The sequence below is a fragment of the Euleptes europaea genome, chromosome 13, assembly GCF_029931775.1.
Source record: "Euleptes europaea isolate rEulEur1 chromosome 13, rEulEur1.hap1, whole genome shotgun sequence".
Classification (NCBI taxonomy): Eukaryota; Metazoa; Chordata; class Lepidosauria; order Squamata; family Sphaerodactylidae; genus Euleptes; species Euleptes europaea.
In genome coordinates, this window is record NC_079324.1 from 64,218,190 (window position 1) to 64,233,476 (window position 15,287).

The window sequence follows — 15,287 nt, forward strand, 5'->3', positions numbered from 1 at the left end:
TGTGGCCATCTCTTACACTCCTCTGGGGCAGCAAAGCTTTCACAGGGTGCCCAGTCCTCTTGGCCCTTCTCCTCCCCGCCCTCTGGTCTTTTCCTTTCTATTGGCCATGCTGCTTGCCATGGATAAGACCGTGAGGGCAGCCAGGGGCGGTCCTGGCAGAATTCTTCTAAAGTGTGGCCTTTTAAAATAAAGGCCATTTATGCAGGGTCAATTTTGATGCTCGCTCAAAGCTCTTTTTTTTAATGCGACCTTTAAAATTCCTATTCACAGTCCCGATGCAAAAGGAGAAATTCCATCACCACCCCCGTTCGCCTGCTCCTTCGTTCCTTTGTTTGCTGTGTGCATAGCTAACACGCAGCTGTAATTTTGCATGCTTCCTCGAGGGGATTCTTTGGCGGGGCAGAGCAAACACAAAAGGTCGCATTAAAGGAGCTCTGAAGAAATGCGAAACAGGTATGCACTGGCTTCGCAGTCAGTTCCTGAATGATGGTTCAGCGTGAAAAACTCAAAAAATATCCGGGGCACTTCAGCCTGGAACGTGCTGCTAGTTACCAAGCATAAATGGCCAAAGGAACCTTTCTAAAGTTTCATTTGTGATGGGACGTCTCTGCTTTCAAGCCAGAATTATGAGCATGAGGCATTTGGAGACATTTTGTGCCCCTCCCCAACTACCCTAAATGCACTGTAAGAGTCATTATCGAGAACCCCCATAATGCATTGCATGCGCATCACAGAGGAAGCATCTGCTTTCTTACAAAATACCGCATCCACATGAAACCTTTGCAACTTTGAATCACGATAAATATTGAATGAAAACCTGTATAGTAATGAAGGTTGCTTTAGTGAATAGAACACATCCAAAAGTTTATTTTTACATGCAGTTATCCAAATTCAACTTGGATGTGAGCCCTTCTTTTTGCCTGGAGGATATCAAGTCGATGCTCTCACTTTCTCCAGGTTTGCTCAAGCGTGCTTGCATCCTCTGTTGCAACGGTATCAGTGATCTTCTGCTGTTGGGCTGTTCAGTTGTCTACAGTCAACTGGAATACCAAAAAATGTTCTGTAACAAACTTTCTGAGTTGCATTATTGCATGTAAAACAACCCCTGCTTTATGTGATCCCCTTTGGAAGCTGTGCTTATTCAGAGTTGTAAAGGCTTCAAGTGGGGACACCCTGTCTGTTCAGCAGTTAAGAAACTGTGGAGCTAGAGAAGCGTTCCTGACTCACCCCTTTTGTCCCGGCATGGACGGGACACACAGCTGCCCAGTGCAGACATGCGATCCCAGGGCAGCTGTGCTTTGTCCTCCACCTTTGTCTTGTCCTGGTGGGGGTTGGCTTGGGCACATTAATGCATTTCCTCTCCCTCCCCGCAGTCTTCCCAGAGTGGCAGTTCTGGCCGACAGAATCTGGCTCGCCTGCAGAGTGACTCCAGCGGCAGCACGCAGGTCAGACACCGTCTGTAGCCACTGGGCTACAGAGGGGGGAACGGGGCACATGCCGAGTCCCAAGCTTGGCTCTGAGTGGTCCTCCGCTTCCTACAAGAGTTTATTTACTGTATTTATAGCCCACTTTTCTCACTAAGACTCAAGGTGGGTTACCCCCCCTCCTCACTGGGGAGGGACTGTGGCTTAGTGGTAGAGCCTCTGCTTTGTGTGCAGAAGGTCCCAGGTTCAATCCCTGGCATCTCCAGGTAAAGGGACTAGGGAAGTAGGTGATGTGAAAGACCTCTGCCTGAGACCCTGGAGAGCCTCGTCAGTCTGAGTAAACAATACTGACTTTGATGGACCAAGGGTCTGATTTAGCAGAAGGCAGCTTCATGTGTTCGGGTGTATAAAATGCAATCAAACAGCATACGATATCCAATAAATAGTGCAATAGGACTAGAATTGCAAAATTAGAAGACCATGTGAACAAAAAACAGTCCAAGAAATCACACCATAAGTAATACAGAAAATGGATTATAAAAAAAGTAGAAAATGCATGAAGAACAAGATTGCAGTAGCCCGTTCCCTTTATAAATGTGCCATCCTGGACCTTTGGCCTCTTGACCTGTTCTGTTTGACGTCGTCTGGGGAATGAAAGAAGTGTGGGAGCCTCCAGGCACCTCGCCCGGGCAAGGAGGGGGGCCCCCATGGGGAACTCCGCTATCCATCTAACTAATCTGCAGGGTAGAACCAAACTCTCAAGAATTCCTCCAGCATGCACTATCCAGAGTCCCATCTTTAGGCCAAATTCTCACCAAGTAATATATCCCAAATTTCAGGGGCAGGATCAGTTCATCACTTAGGGCTGATTCACACATCACAAAAGCCCACGTATCCCACATGTGGACTTGGCACAGACATGTTTGGGGAGTTCCCAGAAGGCACCTGAGAGCCTGACTCAGATCAGGATTGTGGCTTGTGGAGAGAAGAGGTGTCACCCCACCCCCCACCCGGCCAACTGCTTTTTTACCCTTAAATGACCCCTGGGAGCCACCTGTAAATTTTCCATGCTGGGCTGCCTGGTGCCATTTGGTGTGGGGGAGGCCAAATCCCTTCCTCCTCGCGCTCCATGGTCTCAATCTGAATCGGGATCCCATGTACCTGCTAACTTAAGTTCCCAGCACAAAAGCCGAGGTGTACATAAAGTCCTTTTGACAACCCCATGTCCACCTTGTGGACTTTGTAATGGGCGAAAAGGCCTTTGGTGGCCAAGACAGCCTTTGTTTCAAGCTCTTTTGCACCCACAGTCCATGGGCGTGTTTAAAACTATTCCCTGAAAGCCCCCTCGGGCCCTTCCTGCCCAGTGGGCTCTCAATGTTCCTGTGGCACCTGGGCTTTGCCCAGGAACAAAGACAGCCTCTTGGGCTCCACTGCAGCCGTCCTCCGGCTCTTCATTTCTTGGGATGTGGCTGCTTTTCTGCCGGGGTGGCCCTGGGAGCGCCGAGCCCCTTCTTTTCAGCTGCGGCCGCTTCTTTGCCCAGGTGTTCGAGTCGGTCGATGAGGTGGAGCAGCCTGAAGCGGAGGCCCGGCTTGAAGAGGGCAAGCGAGCCAAGCTCTCCAATGGGGCCATCCCCAACGGGACCAGCTCCCCAGACTCCGGCCACCCTTCCTTGCAGAACTTTTCCCTCACCTCAGCATATTCGGAGCGCAGCTTCAGCCCCGAGGACAGTGCGATGGAGGCTGGCAGGCCCGCTGGGTCCCATCTGGCGGGAGTGAGCGGAGGGGGGGTCCAGGAAGCCTCTGCCAGAAATGAGGGCCTCTTGGATGGGAGCCTGATGGGGGAAGGCCTGCCGTGTCAAGACAGCCTGGACGGGGACTCCTCCGCCAACAGGAGTTTAGAGGAGCTTGACCCAACGGGCAAGGAAGGGGAGGCCGCTCTGTCCACGGCAGACAGGGCGGAGGGCTGGGCCGACCGCAGCGTTGGGCAGCAGAACTCTACGGGAAGTGAAGATGACCTCTCGGAAGAGCCGGAAATGGAAAGCTTGTACCCGCAGCTGGATCCACATTCGCTGACCGTCACGGACTTGACTGCTGCTGAAGTTTCTCCGGTCTCCTCGTCAGGGGTCACGTATTCGGTGAGTGTGCCCTCGCAAAGGAGTCCCTGGAGTCCTGGGCCTTTTTCGGCAGGGGAGGAACTTTAGGCCAGGATTTCAATGTTGGCTCTCCCCTCCCCCACCTTGGGTCTACAGCCGGCGCTCCTAGACCTGTACACCGTGAATCTGCACCGAATTGAGAAGGATGTGCAGAGGTGTGACCGTAACTACTGGTACTTCACGCCAGCCAACCTGGAGAAACTGCGCAACATCATGTGCAGGTAGCCGCTGCCTGGGATCGGGGCAGGGTGACCTGCAATGGCCCGGGGAGTCTGTTGTGGTTTTGGGTTTGGAGCTGCTTGGGCTTCTTGGCACTAGGAGCAGGGCTGAGCAGGCTTGGGGGGCGGGGGGAACCCGACGGCGCTCCTGTCCGAACATGACGTGACTTGGCTGGTGATGCACAGGTGTGCGAAGAGGCATAATCTGTGTAAGGGAACTGGGCATGTGCATGCACGGGCAGAGTTTGGGTCTGTGGTTGAAGCTGAAGTCTTGCCCCCAGCCTGTTACCCTGGCCTGCTGCGGGGGGGGGGGGTGACATCTGTCCTAGCTCACCCCAATTTCTCTCCACAGCTACATCTGGCACCACCTGGACATCGGCTACGTCCAGGGGATGTGTGACCTGCTGGCTCCTTTGCTGGTCATTTTAGATGACGGTGAGTGTGTTGTGTTTGCCCCCCCCCCCCAATTGCCAGCCCCCTTCATCAGGCTCCCTCCTGGCAAGCTGAGTCTCAGGCCTTGGGTATCTTATTTCAGCTCTCCCACTCTTTGATTCCCACCAGTCTGTGCCGGTCCCGATGACTGTCAGGCACTGGTGTGAGCAGTGCAGTTGAGGAGAAGGTCCAGAGGGGCAGCGGTGGTCCTCGGCTGCCACTGAAACAAAGGATGGATGTGGCCCCACAAAGGCCTGTGCTTGCCAACCCACGAGGAGCACAGGAAGATGTTGGGAGCGGATGGATGCTTCCGCTCCAGTGCCCAAGCCTGTAGCGTGAACCAGTCCCCTCTGGAGCCAGGGACTGTGGGCCCCACTGAAGCCCCACTGCAGGCCCTCTCTGTTCACATGAACACATGAATCTGCCTTATCCTGAATCAGACCCTTGATCCATCAAAGTCAGTATTGTCTGCTCAGACCGGCAGCGGCTCTCCAGGGTCTCAGGCAGAGGTCTTTCACATCACCTACTTGCTTAGTCCCTTTAACTGGAGATGTTGGGGATTGAACCTAGGACCTTCTGCATGCCAAGCAGATGCTCTACCACTGAGCCATGGCCCCTCCCCAACATGAGAAGCTACCTTATACTGAACCAGACCCTTGGTCCATCAAAGTCAGTACTGTCTACTCAGACTGGCAGCGTCTCTCCAGGGTCTCAGGCAGTGAGGTCTTTCACATCACCTACCTGCCTAGTCCCTTTAACTGGAGATGCCGGGGGTTTAACCTAGGACCTTCTGCATACCAAGGAGATGCTCTACCACTGAGCCACGGCCCCTCCCCTGATGCTCTCCTCAATCTCTTCTGCCCAGAGGCACTGGCCTTCAGCTGCTTCTCGGAGCTCATGAAGCGGATGAACCAGAACTTTCCCCATGGAGGAGCCATGGACACGCACTTTGCAAACATGAGGTCCCTCATTCAGGTACGGCATTTGCCCAGAAGGGTGGGACAAAGCCTGTGCCTTAGAGAGGCAGAAATCCAACATGTGCAAGTCTTTCCCAGGACAGGCGCTCTGGGTGTGTGTGTGTGGGAGCATTGTGGGCTGAACGTCCCTCTGCCGCGCAGCTCTTAAAAGCACACTAGCCCTGGTAGAGAAGATGAGAACCTCCCCTGGAGAATTGCCTCACGCCATCACAAGTGTGAAAGTGGGGGGCACTCGGGAGGTGGGGGGGATATGCTTTCCTTGCAGGCACAATATCCTGAAGGCTTCCCTCCCCCAAGCAGATTCTGGACTCGGAGCTGTTTGAGCTGATGCACCAAAACGGGGACTACACGCATTTCTACTTCTGCTACCGCTGGTTCCTCCTGGATTTTAAGCGAGGTGTGTGTGGGCGGTGGGAGGGGCATCAAGACTCCAAACATATACCTGAGAGCCAAGAACTCCATTCATCGGCCACCCACAATTTCTGTCCAGTGGGCAGATAATCGTACATGGGGTCCTCTTTGCAAAACGCTGGCTCACCCCTGTCTCCCTGCTGGCAGTCTCACTCCATGGCCACTTTGGTTGTTTAATGGTGTTAAGGTGTAAGAAAGGGTCCTGACCTGAAACTACGTAGAATCCTGTGCCAAGAAAGCTCATGTCTCCTACTCTTACGTTCCTTGCCCCAGTGCTGATTTAGCACAGGAGCCTTAGTCATGGGTCCTTGCTTAGAGGAGCTGCGTCTCTGCGCTTGTCTCTGGGTCCCCCTTTGTAAGACGCGTGGTTTCTGGCGGCCTCGCCTTGGCCTAAGTGTGCCCTTGTGGCTGGGTGCCTCCCACAGGCTGTCCCCGTTCCCTTCTTCTCAGGCATTGGCCCCGGCCTCGGTTCGCCCCCAGGGCTTCCATGGTGGAAAGAAGGAGCTGTTTGCTCTGTAGGGTTTCAGGGCTCCGGCAGGGATGGGCCACGTCAGTACCTGCTGCTTTCGGCCTGTTCCTGTGGCTGCTCTTTAGTTGTTTCTTCTCAACAGAACTCATTTACGATGACGTCTTTTCCGTCTGGGAGACCATCTGGGCAGCTGGTCGCATCTCCTCTTCGCACTATGTCCTCTTCATCGCGCTCGCCTTGGTGGAAGTCTACCGGGACATCATCCTTGAGAACAACATGGATTTCACGGATATCATCAAGTTCTTCAACGGTATGGATCGTGGCTGGCTAGGCGGGTCCCGAGATGTTTGACTGCCTCCTAGTTGTTTCACTGTGCAGTCTGGGAGTTGTGGCCCAGGACCTCTTGTGGCATGAACTGAGCAGTTCCTCTTTTGGCATCCCAAGAGATTGCTTGTGGGTGGCTCCATACAATTTATTTGAAATATTTACATTCTGCCCTTCTGTTTAACAAAATCCCCAAGGTGGTAGAAAACAATCGATAGCAACAGAAAACTGAGCACCTCTCAAGAAGAATCATGAGATTGCACCCAAACCAAGTCAGATCCTCCTAGTCTTGTCTTCTCTGGCTGCTGGTGTCTCTCCAGGGCAGGGAGAGAGTCTTTCCCAGCCCTCCGCTCTTTTTTCCTGGGGATGCTGAGGATTGAAACTGCGAGCAAAGCAAATGCTAAAAACACTGAGCTTTGGGGCATCCCCTTAAAACAACAAAGGCAGACAGGAAACTTTCCCGCTAACACGGGTGCTCCTTTAGTTGGTGCTGGGAGGCCAACAGAGAGGGCGCGAAGCAAGTTTCACTCGGGATTCCAGAGCCTCGGGGCCAGTGGTGAGACGCTCCTCTCCAGCCAGCGCTGGTGCACGTTTCCCCAGGCAAGCCTCTTTCTCCCTCTGCCTCAGTCCCACCATCTGCGAAACGGGCACAGTCAGACTGGTCCGTCTTTCGAGACTGTTGACTGGAGCACTAAGATATCCAGACATTCTAAACATCTTTTTTGTCGGCTTGTTACGTGTACAAAAGCTGAGCTGTTAATTAGAAATGAGCTACTCTATGCAGTGATTATGTGATTGAATCATAATATTGCTCCAAAAATTAATTTGGCAGGGTCCAAACCAACATTGCCTGCTGCTACTGCACTAGTCCTGTGGGCCACAGAAGAGGCAAACCCCCACTTAAAAGGAGGCCCCCGTGTTGTGCAGCGTTTGGTGACCCCCTTTTGGATCAAGCACTGGGGACGTCAAGCACTGGGGCCAGGTGCCCAACTCTCTGTGCCACTCACACGGTCCTTTCCGGGCAGAGGGAACTCTTGGTTTGATCTCTGCGGCACTGCAGTGCCACCACTGCGGGTGACCGGAGGGTAGTTCTGCAGCCGCTGTCTCAGCAGGAATCTGGAGAAAGCCGCTGTCCGGAACCTCTCTTCTGTACAGACATCTGTCTGAGTCTGGGCAGCTCACTTGCCAGTTACAGGCTGCTGGGCCATCTTCTGAGCCCCCTGCTGGCCTCTGGGACCCCAGCCTCCCCTGGATGTTCTGTAAACATGTTATGTCCTAGAAGTCCGCCTTTCTCTGTCTCTGTCTCTCTCTTTTGTTCTCCCTCAATTGAAGAATGTAGCTGAGTGCAAGGAGGGGAAAGGCAGGGACGGTGTCATTTGGAATCCCCCTTTTCCTCCATTGGGTTGGCTTAATTCCTCCTCTTCCTCCCCCTTCCCTCCTGCAGAAATGGCCGAGCATCACAACACCAAGCAGATCCTGAAACTGGCACGGGACCTCGTGTACAAAGTCCAGACCCTGATCGAGAACAAGTGAGCCAGCAGGATGCCTGTCCCGGCGGGGCAAGGACGGAGACCACCACATGTCATCTTCGGAGGCAAAACGCAGCCACAGTGGAGTGTGTGTAAGACACAGAGACCCCCTGCACACACAAACACACATGCACACAGTTGCAGTTTGCCTCACGTGAGCCCCAGAGGAGGTGGGCGCCAGACCAGGTGCCAATTCTTGTGTTTCTGGCCACCACTCACTGGTTCTGCATCCGTTGTGGCAATTAACCAAAGAACTCGCACCCTCCATCTCCTTTCTTTTCCAAGTGAGGTGGAGCCTGACGTGGCACAAGTCTTGCTTTTAGGTCAGGGCTGAAACACACACACCCCCCCCGCACAGTGTGGCTGCCTGGTTGGATGAAACTGCTGCTTCTCACGTGCCGGAGCAATGAGTGGATGGACAAAGCCCGTGTCCCTTCTTCTCCCACCCTCCGTGTGATCTTCACAGAATCCCGCATGCCCCGGTCCTGCCTCCAGGGAGCTCCGGGTCTTGCCTCCCCTGGGAGCAGGACCAAACTCTAGGGCAGGGGTGTTAAACATCCGGCCCGAGGGCTGGATCCGGCCCCTTGAGAGCTCTCATCCTGTCCCTGAGGCAGCCATCCCCTCCAGTCCCCATCTGGGCTGGTGAGGCATGCCCGGCCCAACCAAGTGACATCTGTGTCATATCCAGCCCTCGTAACAATTGTGTTCGACACCCCTGCTCAATTTGGCACGGAGCTCTGCCCCCCCCATGGCCTCCCTGCATGGGCCACCCCCGCCCCCTCACCTGCAGGCAGGCAGCCCACCCAGCACCGTTCTGTGGGGCTGCTTTGATGCCCCCTCCCCACCCTCCTTTTGGGAGCTCGGGCCCAGATTCAGAGGCCAGAGGCCAGCTGCCTTGGCTGGAAGATTCAGAAGCCACGGGGAGGCCTCTCAAGGAGACCCTTGCGCCTCTGGCCTTCCCTGTTCTGGCTCTTCTGGCCTGGGCTTCTCCTCGGCATTCAGAAGGGCAAGCTGGACTCCTTCCAGGCGCTCCTTCTCCTCGAGCGCGGCAGTCACACGCATCCCCTCCTAGGCCCCGCGGGTGCTGGCTGGATCCAAGACAGTTCCTCAGGGCAGCACTGCAAGGCTGGGCTTGCACTTGGCCCGGGGTGTGTGTGTGATGCTGGCCCACTCCTGAACCACTGGAGACTGGGAGTGAGCTGAGCCTCTGTGGGGCTTCTGACCACATGGCGTCCCCCAAGGCGGCCATCTTGGGGGCTCGGCTGGAGAACAGACCATGGCCGTGAGCAGCCTGCTCTGTTCTCCTGGGCGAAAGGGCTTCTTGGAGCCGCCCCCCTGTGCCTGCCTTTGCCCCCAGTGCCCTTGTGGTTGGCATCACAGTCCTCCCACTGCCCCATGGGGAATGTTAGGGGCTTCCTCCCATAGCCTGCCACCCTCTTGTTTTCAACCTGCCTCACGCTAATCAGTAAGCTTGCTGCTCTGTCATATTAGAGGCCCTCAGCAATGTTATGGAGGGCAAAGGTTTGCATTTAATTGTTTTTAAAACTCAGGTGTTTTTCCCCTAAAGAGTGTGAGAAAGAAGTGATACAAATCCTGACAGATGCCCATCGTAGCCAAGCTGGAGCCTGGTTGAGCCACAGGAACCATTTCCAGGTAGCCAGAAAGTGTCTGGCCGTGGCTCTCTGGTTTCCCACATGCTTTTTTTTTTTTTTAATCCTGTGCTCCAAAATCTTTGAGCTCCCGCCATGCTGGCTGAGTGTGCCAGCTCCACTCCACATCTTCCCCATCTTCTCTGGGGAGGCCACAGTCAAGGGCTGCCCACTTACACGGTGAAGGACCCTCTGTGGGTTACCTTCTTCTCTGAGATTTGCACTGCTTGTGTACTTGGGGTGGGGGCTTCCTGGCTGGGCTTCGCTAGGTAAACAACCAGGCCCTTCAGATGACGCCACCCGTCTGCTTTGCAAAATGGTGAACTCTCAGCAGCCCCACAGGGTGCTGTATGGCTTCCTTCCACAAAATGGTAGGAACTTTTGTTCCGTGAGAGGGGCTACAAGTCTCCTCTAGGCAAAGCTTCACTTATTTTATATATTTCAGCAAACGTATACTGCACTTTTCCACACCAGTGGATGCTCACAGTGGCCCAAAGGATATTTCCCGGGGTTCTTTGGGCAAAGCCATGACCAGTCAGCTAGCCATGGTAGCCTCTTCCTGAGAGAGCCGAGGGGCCAGGCCGGAGCGGCTCCATGCTTTTGCCATCTCAAGCTTCAAGTGGCCACAAGCTCCCTAAACCTCACTCGGCAGGACAATGAGCCACACGGACGCGGATCCGCTCTCCAGGGCAGATGGACTCACGGGGCTCAGCCGGAGGCGAAAGCACAAGAAAAGCCTCTTGCTAGACTGGACTGTCCTGTAGGGCTTTAACCCTGGTGATGTCCTGAAAGAGGGTCTCCTACCCAAACCCCACCTGCCGCCTGCTTTGGAGCAATCCTGCCTCCTTAAAGTTCTCCAGAAGGGTTTCGCTGAGGTTTGGCGGGCAAAACAGAATTTTAAGGATGGAGTGTGTGTGAAGCAGGGAGCATGTGTGTGTGTGTGCGTGCTTGCATATGTGTTTACATTTCGGTCACTCTGGGCTTTCTAACCTGCGATGCTAACAAATCTGCCCTTCTTTCTTAAAAGCACAAGCCTTAGCTAGCAACCTCTTCCGAAAATGTAGACCTTGTAGCTTTCAAGACGTTGGAACATGGAAACCAGACAGCGTTGTCTGATGGGGCAGGGCCCCTGCTTGCCAAACTGCAGATAAGGAGCAACACCCATGAAGTGATTGCAGGGAGGATACCAATTAGTAGTTGTGAAATCTCTGCATTGTGCAGGGGGTTGGACTAGATGACTTTAGTGGTCCCTTCCAACTATATGATTCTGTGATTCCAGTATCGTAGAGTTCTTGGATCAATCCATGTAGTGTGAGGGGGTGTCTGCCTTTGGATTTTATTGATGGCCTTGGGGAAGGGGGGGGGGCAGCTGTAAAAGTAAGAGAGAGGCAGCTGGCGGAGTGAGCGGGGCTCGTGCAACAGGAGTGGTCCCTGCAGAGAGACGTCGGTCCAAACTGGTGCCCCCCCCCATCTGCACACCAGATGAGACCGCAGCCAACCCAGAGCACCGCCGGCCACCCCTACAAAGCAACGCCCCGTGCTAGGTTGGCGCATGGCTTCCCTCTTCCTACTTTGCACCCTGTTTTCCAAGGACTGTCCTTGAATTTCCATTGTGGTGGAAAGTGGACAAAACCATTCCGTCTTTGGGTGACCCTTCAGTTTTCCAGAATCCTCCCTTTTTTAAAAATTAAAAAAGCTAGCTGAAGAATCCTGCCCAGTATCTGCTGCCTGTGCTATCAGAGACCATATTTTGGCCGTTTGATAACAATGTTGTTGTTATTGGGGGTGGGGGAAGGATTTAATACAAAGAAAATGTTATTTATTTACGTGTATTTATTCTGTGTGTGTCCTAATTCTCTCTCTGTGTGAAGCATTATGCAAACAGGCATCTCTTTCTCAAAGTCAGAAAACATAACTTGTAAATGTTTATCAGAAAATTGTGTCTGTGTCGATATACTTATGGATGATATAGATCAAATATTATTATATATACAGTATAGAATTTATATGTATGTGAATCATGCAGGGCACTAAGAAAGCACTGAATTTAGAACTACAGGCTTGTCTTGGGAGCGACCCCTTGCCCCTTAGATGCCCAAAACTGTCTTTGGGGCTGGGGAATCAGTCATTGTTCTTTATCTTTCTGAGGCTGGAGGCAGGTTTTTTTTTTGTTTTTTTTGTTTTTTTTTTTTGAGAGAGAGTTGAAAAGAGAAGCATCACTTTCCCTGGCTTAAAATTCATCTTCCTCCCCCCTTGTTGCCTTCTGTTATTGCTGCTGACCAAAAGATTTTGGGCCACTACAAAATCCAAAAAAAACTCCTTGGCCAGACAGGCAGATGTTGGCTCAGGACTCACCAGATGTGATGCTGGGAACTTTCGAGTCCAGGAGCACCTGAGAGACCAACAAGATTTTTGGGGTATGAGCTTTTGCGAGTCAGAGTTCCCTTATTGTCAGATAGCTTTGACTCTTGAAAGCTCATACCCCTAAAATCTTATTTGTCTCTCAGGTGCTCCTGGACTCGAATCTAGCTGTCCTACTGCAGAGACCAGCCCAGCTTCCCTCAGGAACTATCTTGCTGGGAACTGCGTGAGCAGAGCTGCCTGAGGATTTGTTTCCCTCCCAAAAACAGGCACACCGGGGCCTGATTCTGATCAGGGCTATGATGCGTGGGGGGAGGGAGCTCACCTTTCCTCAGTCGCCAGCAGGAACCACTTATTTCCAGCATCCTTCCACTCTCTGAAAAAAAGTGGTCAGCTGGGCAGGGGCTCCACTCCTAACTACCTACCGGAATAGAGCTAGTTAAAAAGGTTTGTTTCCCTTTTGTGAGTCTTGATTTTAACAGCCCAACTTGGAAAACGGATCAAGGGGTTGTTGTTGTGGCTCTGCCAGCGTGGCATTTTCATTGCTGAGTGGATTGCTTTGAAAGATAAACTGGTGCCCTTTGGGTGATGGGTTGCCTGATGCCAATCTTCTTGGAGCAGGCATGGGAAGAGCACAATTGGGCATGTACACAATACTAGTTTTCTGTTCTTGCGGCTTTGCACAACTCCCTTCAGACATGAGGGCCGGGGATGCCTTGGGCCAGGGACGTCTGGTGATGCTTGCTGTGGCTGCCTTTGAACATTCCCACGCAGGTGAGGTGCTCCTTGCCTGTCTGGAAAAAAGCACACACACTTCCCATGGCAACCCTCCCTTCCTTCTCTTCCTCCAATCCAAACTCACTTCCATACTTTTTAATGGTGCAGCTGATCTTTCCCCCCACTTCACTACAGAATAGGGAGTTCCTCAACTGCTGGCCCAGAGCTAGAAAAATACACAGTTGAAATAGGTTTGTCATGGGACAGATGTGCAGATTGGACACTTGAAATGCTCTGTGCTAGCCACTGCTGTTTCTACTTCTGCAAAGGATGTAAAAATTAGCATCCTGTTCATTTCTGAGCAAGGAACATATGTTTGAAGCAGGGAATACGCAGTAGTAAATTTAATTTAGCCGTGGTTCCTTTTATCAGGTGCCACACTCATCAACTCCTGCCTCCGTGTAGAGGTTTGCCTGGGCCTCCTGCACCTGTAGGTCAGTCCCAGTTCATTTCTATGGGGTCAGCCCCCATAACCAGAAGTCTGCACCTGGGGATGGGCTCCTCTTAGGTCCAAACGAGATGTGACTCTGTTCCTGAGTTGGGACTGGGTTGCAGGGCAAATAAGGCCTATGGGGCCATTTCGGCTCAGGATAATGGCAATGGTGGGGGGCGAAGACTGAAACCTTCTCCCCCCCCCCAATTTGCTGCGGTTCTGATCTGAATTGGGCTCCTGCAGCACTTAGAAATGGAGTTCCCTGCAGCTGAAGTCCGACTGAGGGAAATGAGAGAATCAAGTCAGGGCAACCCAGACCCAGCTCAGGAGAAAAGTCTCATCTAGTTCGGCCTTTTGTAGGGAAAGGCCTTGTGGCTCCGTTTCCTCAGCCCATTGTCATTTGCTGGGTGGGAGGCAGGGTTTTTGAGGGACAGAGAGGGGCCAGGGGTCAATCCTGACAGGAAGCCATATCTCCATGCTGGGGGGATGGGAGGAGAGACACTTTGGTTTATTCAGTACTAATGGAAGGACCTACTGGGTAACCCCCTCCCCGATTGAAGAAAGTTCTTTGGGTGCCTTTTTGGAGACTGAATGCAGCACAACAGAAGAGCCGTGCCTGGCCCCCTCCTTGCAAACTCCTGCTGCTTTTGTCTGAGGGGGGGCTGTCTTGGCTCTCCCTGTGGAATGATCAGCCTGTGTCGCTTTAATGGTTGCCATTTGTCAGTAAAAGTGCTGCTCAAGTCTTTAACTGGTTTGATTTCTGCCGAGTGGCAGAATCTGTTTTATTTTTTAAATAACTTTAATTGTTCTTTGAGATTTTTTAATGTTCATTGTAACTTATTGTGGGTCTAGAAAGAATAAAAGAAAGCTATATATTCTCTATGGTTCTATGTATTTTTAAATAAATAAAGAAAATGATTGTTGGTTATAGGAGTGGCTTGGAAATGAATTTGGGAAGAATTGGGCATTTGTTTGGGTCTGAAACCTAGTGCTGCCATTATGCCAACACTCTTCCAGATCAGTCCGGGCAGGCTGGGCTCACAACTTCCTGCTCAGCCTTGCCTTACGTTCCACTTTGATTCTGGCATCTTTGAGAGTTTGTTCTTCTCTGTGCATCATGCTAACAGGCACTTGAAGCTGCACCAAGGATACATCAGAAACTTCTACAGCTAAGCAAAGAAGAAGAGTTGGTTTTTATATGCAGACTTTCTCTACCACTTAAGGGAGAATCAAACAGGCTTGCAATCCCCTTCCCTTCCCCTCCCCACAACAGACACCCTGTGAGGTAGGCAGGGCTGAGAGCTCTCAGAGAACTGTGACTAGCCCAAGGCTTCATATGTAGGAGAGGGGAATCAAATCCAGTTCTCCAGATTAGAGTCTGCTGCTCCAAACCACCGCTCTTAACCACTGCACCACAGTGGCCAGCATTTTTTGCACTCACTCTGCCTGTCCTGAGACAATGGTCTCCACAGCACATGTCCCATGCGGGCAGAGTCGTGCCTTCCCACTCAGTTCTTCAACCACCGCAACGGAGACAGCAGGAAAAACCTCTCCCCACAGGATCAGTAAGCTAGGGCTCCCGCCTACCATTATCACTTTTATCAATATGTAGATTTTTAAAAACAAAACATTATAGGCTTTATTATTGTTCCTCCCCTCATCTCTTTCCTCCTTCTTTGGCACCACTGGATATAGAAGGCAGCTGATGGGCAGCATTTAAAATGTGCTGCTCTGGTGGGTAGAAGCTGCCCACTTCAGAGAGCCGTGCTTTCTTCTGTTCTGATTGGAAAAGGACAGGGAAGTCCATTCCTGTCAACACTCCCTGAGGTTTACAAAAAGGACGAAAATGCACGGTCGCTTTAGCCTCCTTTATTCCCTGTTTAAGCCAGGATTCAGCCAGGATCGAACACGTGTTTCACCGAACGTGCGTTCGATCCTGGCTGAATCCTGGCTGAAACAGGGAATAAAGGAGGCTAAAGCAACCATGCGTTTTCGCCCAAAGCAAGATGGTGGTACCTGGTTGTTGAGGCTCCAAGCGACTTTGTGAGAGAGAGCTTTTGTCAGAAGCAAGAGCTCTCCTGATCCAGAGCAGCTCTTTGGTGCCAACAGCTTCCTCAGGACTGAAGCCAA

At 52.2% G+C, this 15,287-nt stretch overlaps 2 protein-coding genes and 1 non-coding gene across 3 annotated transcripts in view; all 3 read left to right on the forward strand.

The window, feature by feature from the left end:
• Positions 1 to 7,951, forward strand: part of SGSM1 (small G protein signaling modulator 1) — a 41,338-nt gene extending 33,387 nt beyond the window's left edge. The window contains exons 17-24 of the mRNA XM_056859135.1: positions 1,374 to 1,445; positions 2,966 to 3,559; positions 3,674 to 3,798; positions 4,148 to 4,230; positions 5,093 to 5,202; positions 5,505 to 5,601; positions 6,227 to 6,394; positions 7,853 to 7,951. Of these exons, the coding sequence (XP_056715113.1) occupies positions 1,374 to 1,445; positions 2,966 to 3,559; positions 3,674 to 3,798; positions 4,148 to 4,230; positions 5,093 to 5,202; positions 5,505 to 5,601; positions 6,227 to 6,394; positions 7,853 to 7,941 (1,338 nt within the window). The 3' untranslated portion in view covers positions 7,942 to 7,951. The remainder of the gene's footprint in view (positions 1 to 1,373; positions 1,446 to 2,965; positions 3,560 to 3,673; positions 3,799 to 4,147; positions 4,231 to 5,092; positions 5,203 to 5,504; positions 5,602 to 6,226; positions 6,395 to 7,852) is intronic.
• The window catches only part of CRYBB2 (crystallin beta B2), a 134,111-nt gene that overhangs the window by 11,695 nt on the left and 107,129 nt on the right, over positions 1 to 15,287 (forward strand). The gene's annotated exons all lie outside the window — the stretch shown is intronic.
• Positions 1,615 to 1,689, forward strand: TRNAT-UGU (transfer RNA threonine (anticodon UGU)). The gene has a single exon. It is a non-coding gene; the product is annotated as a tRNA-Thr (tRNA).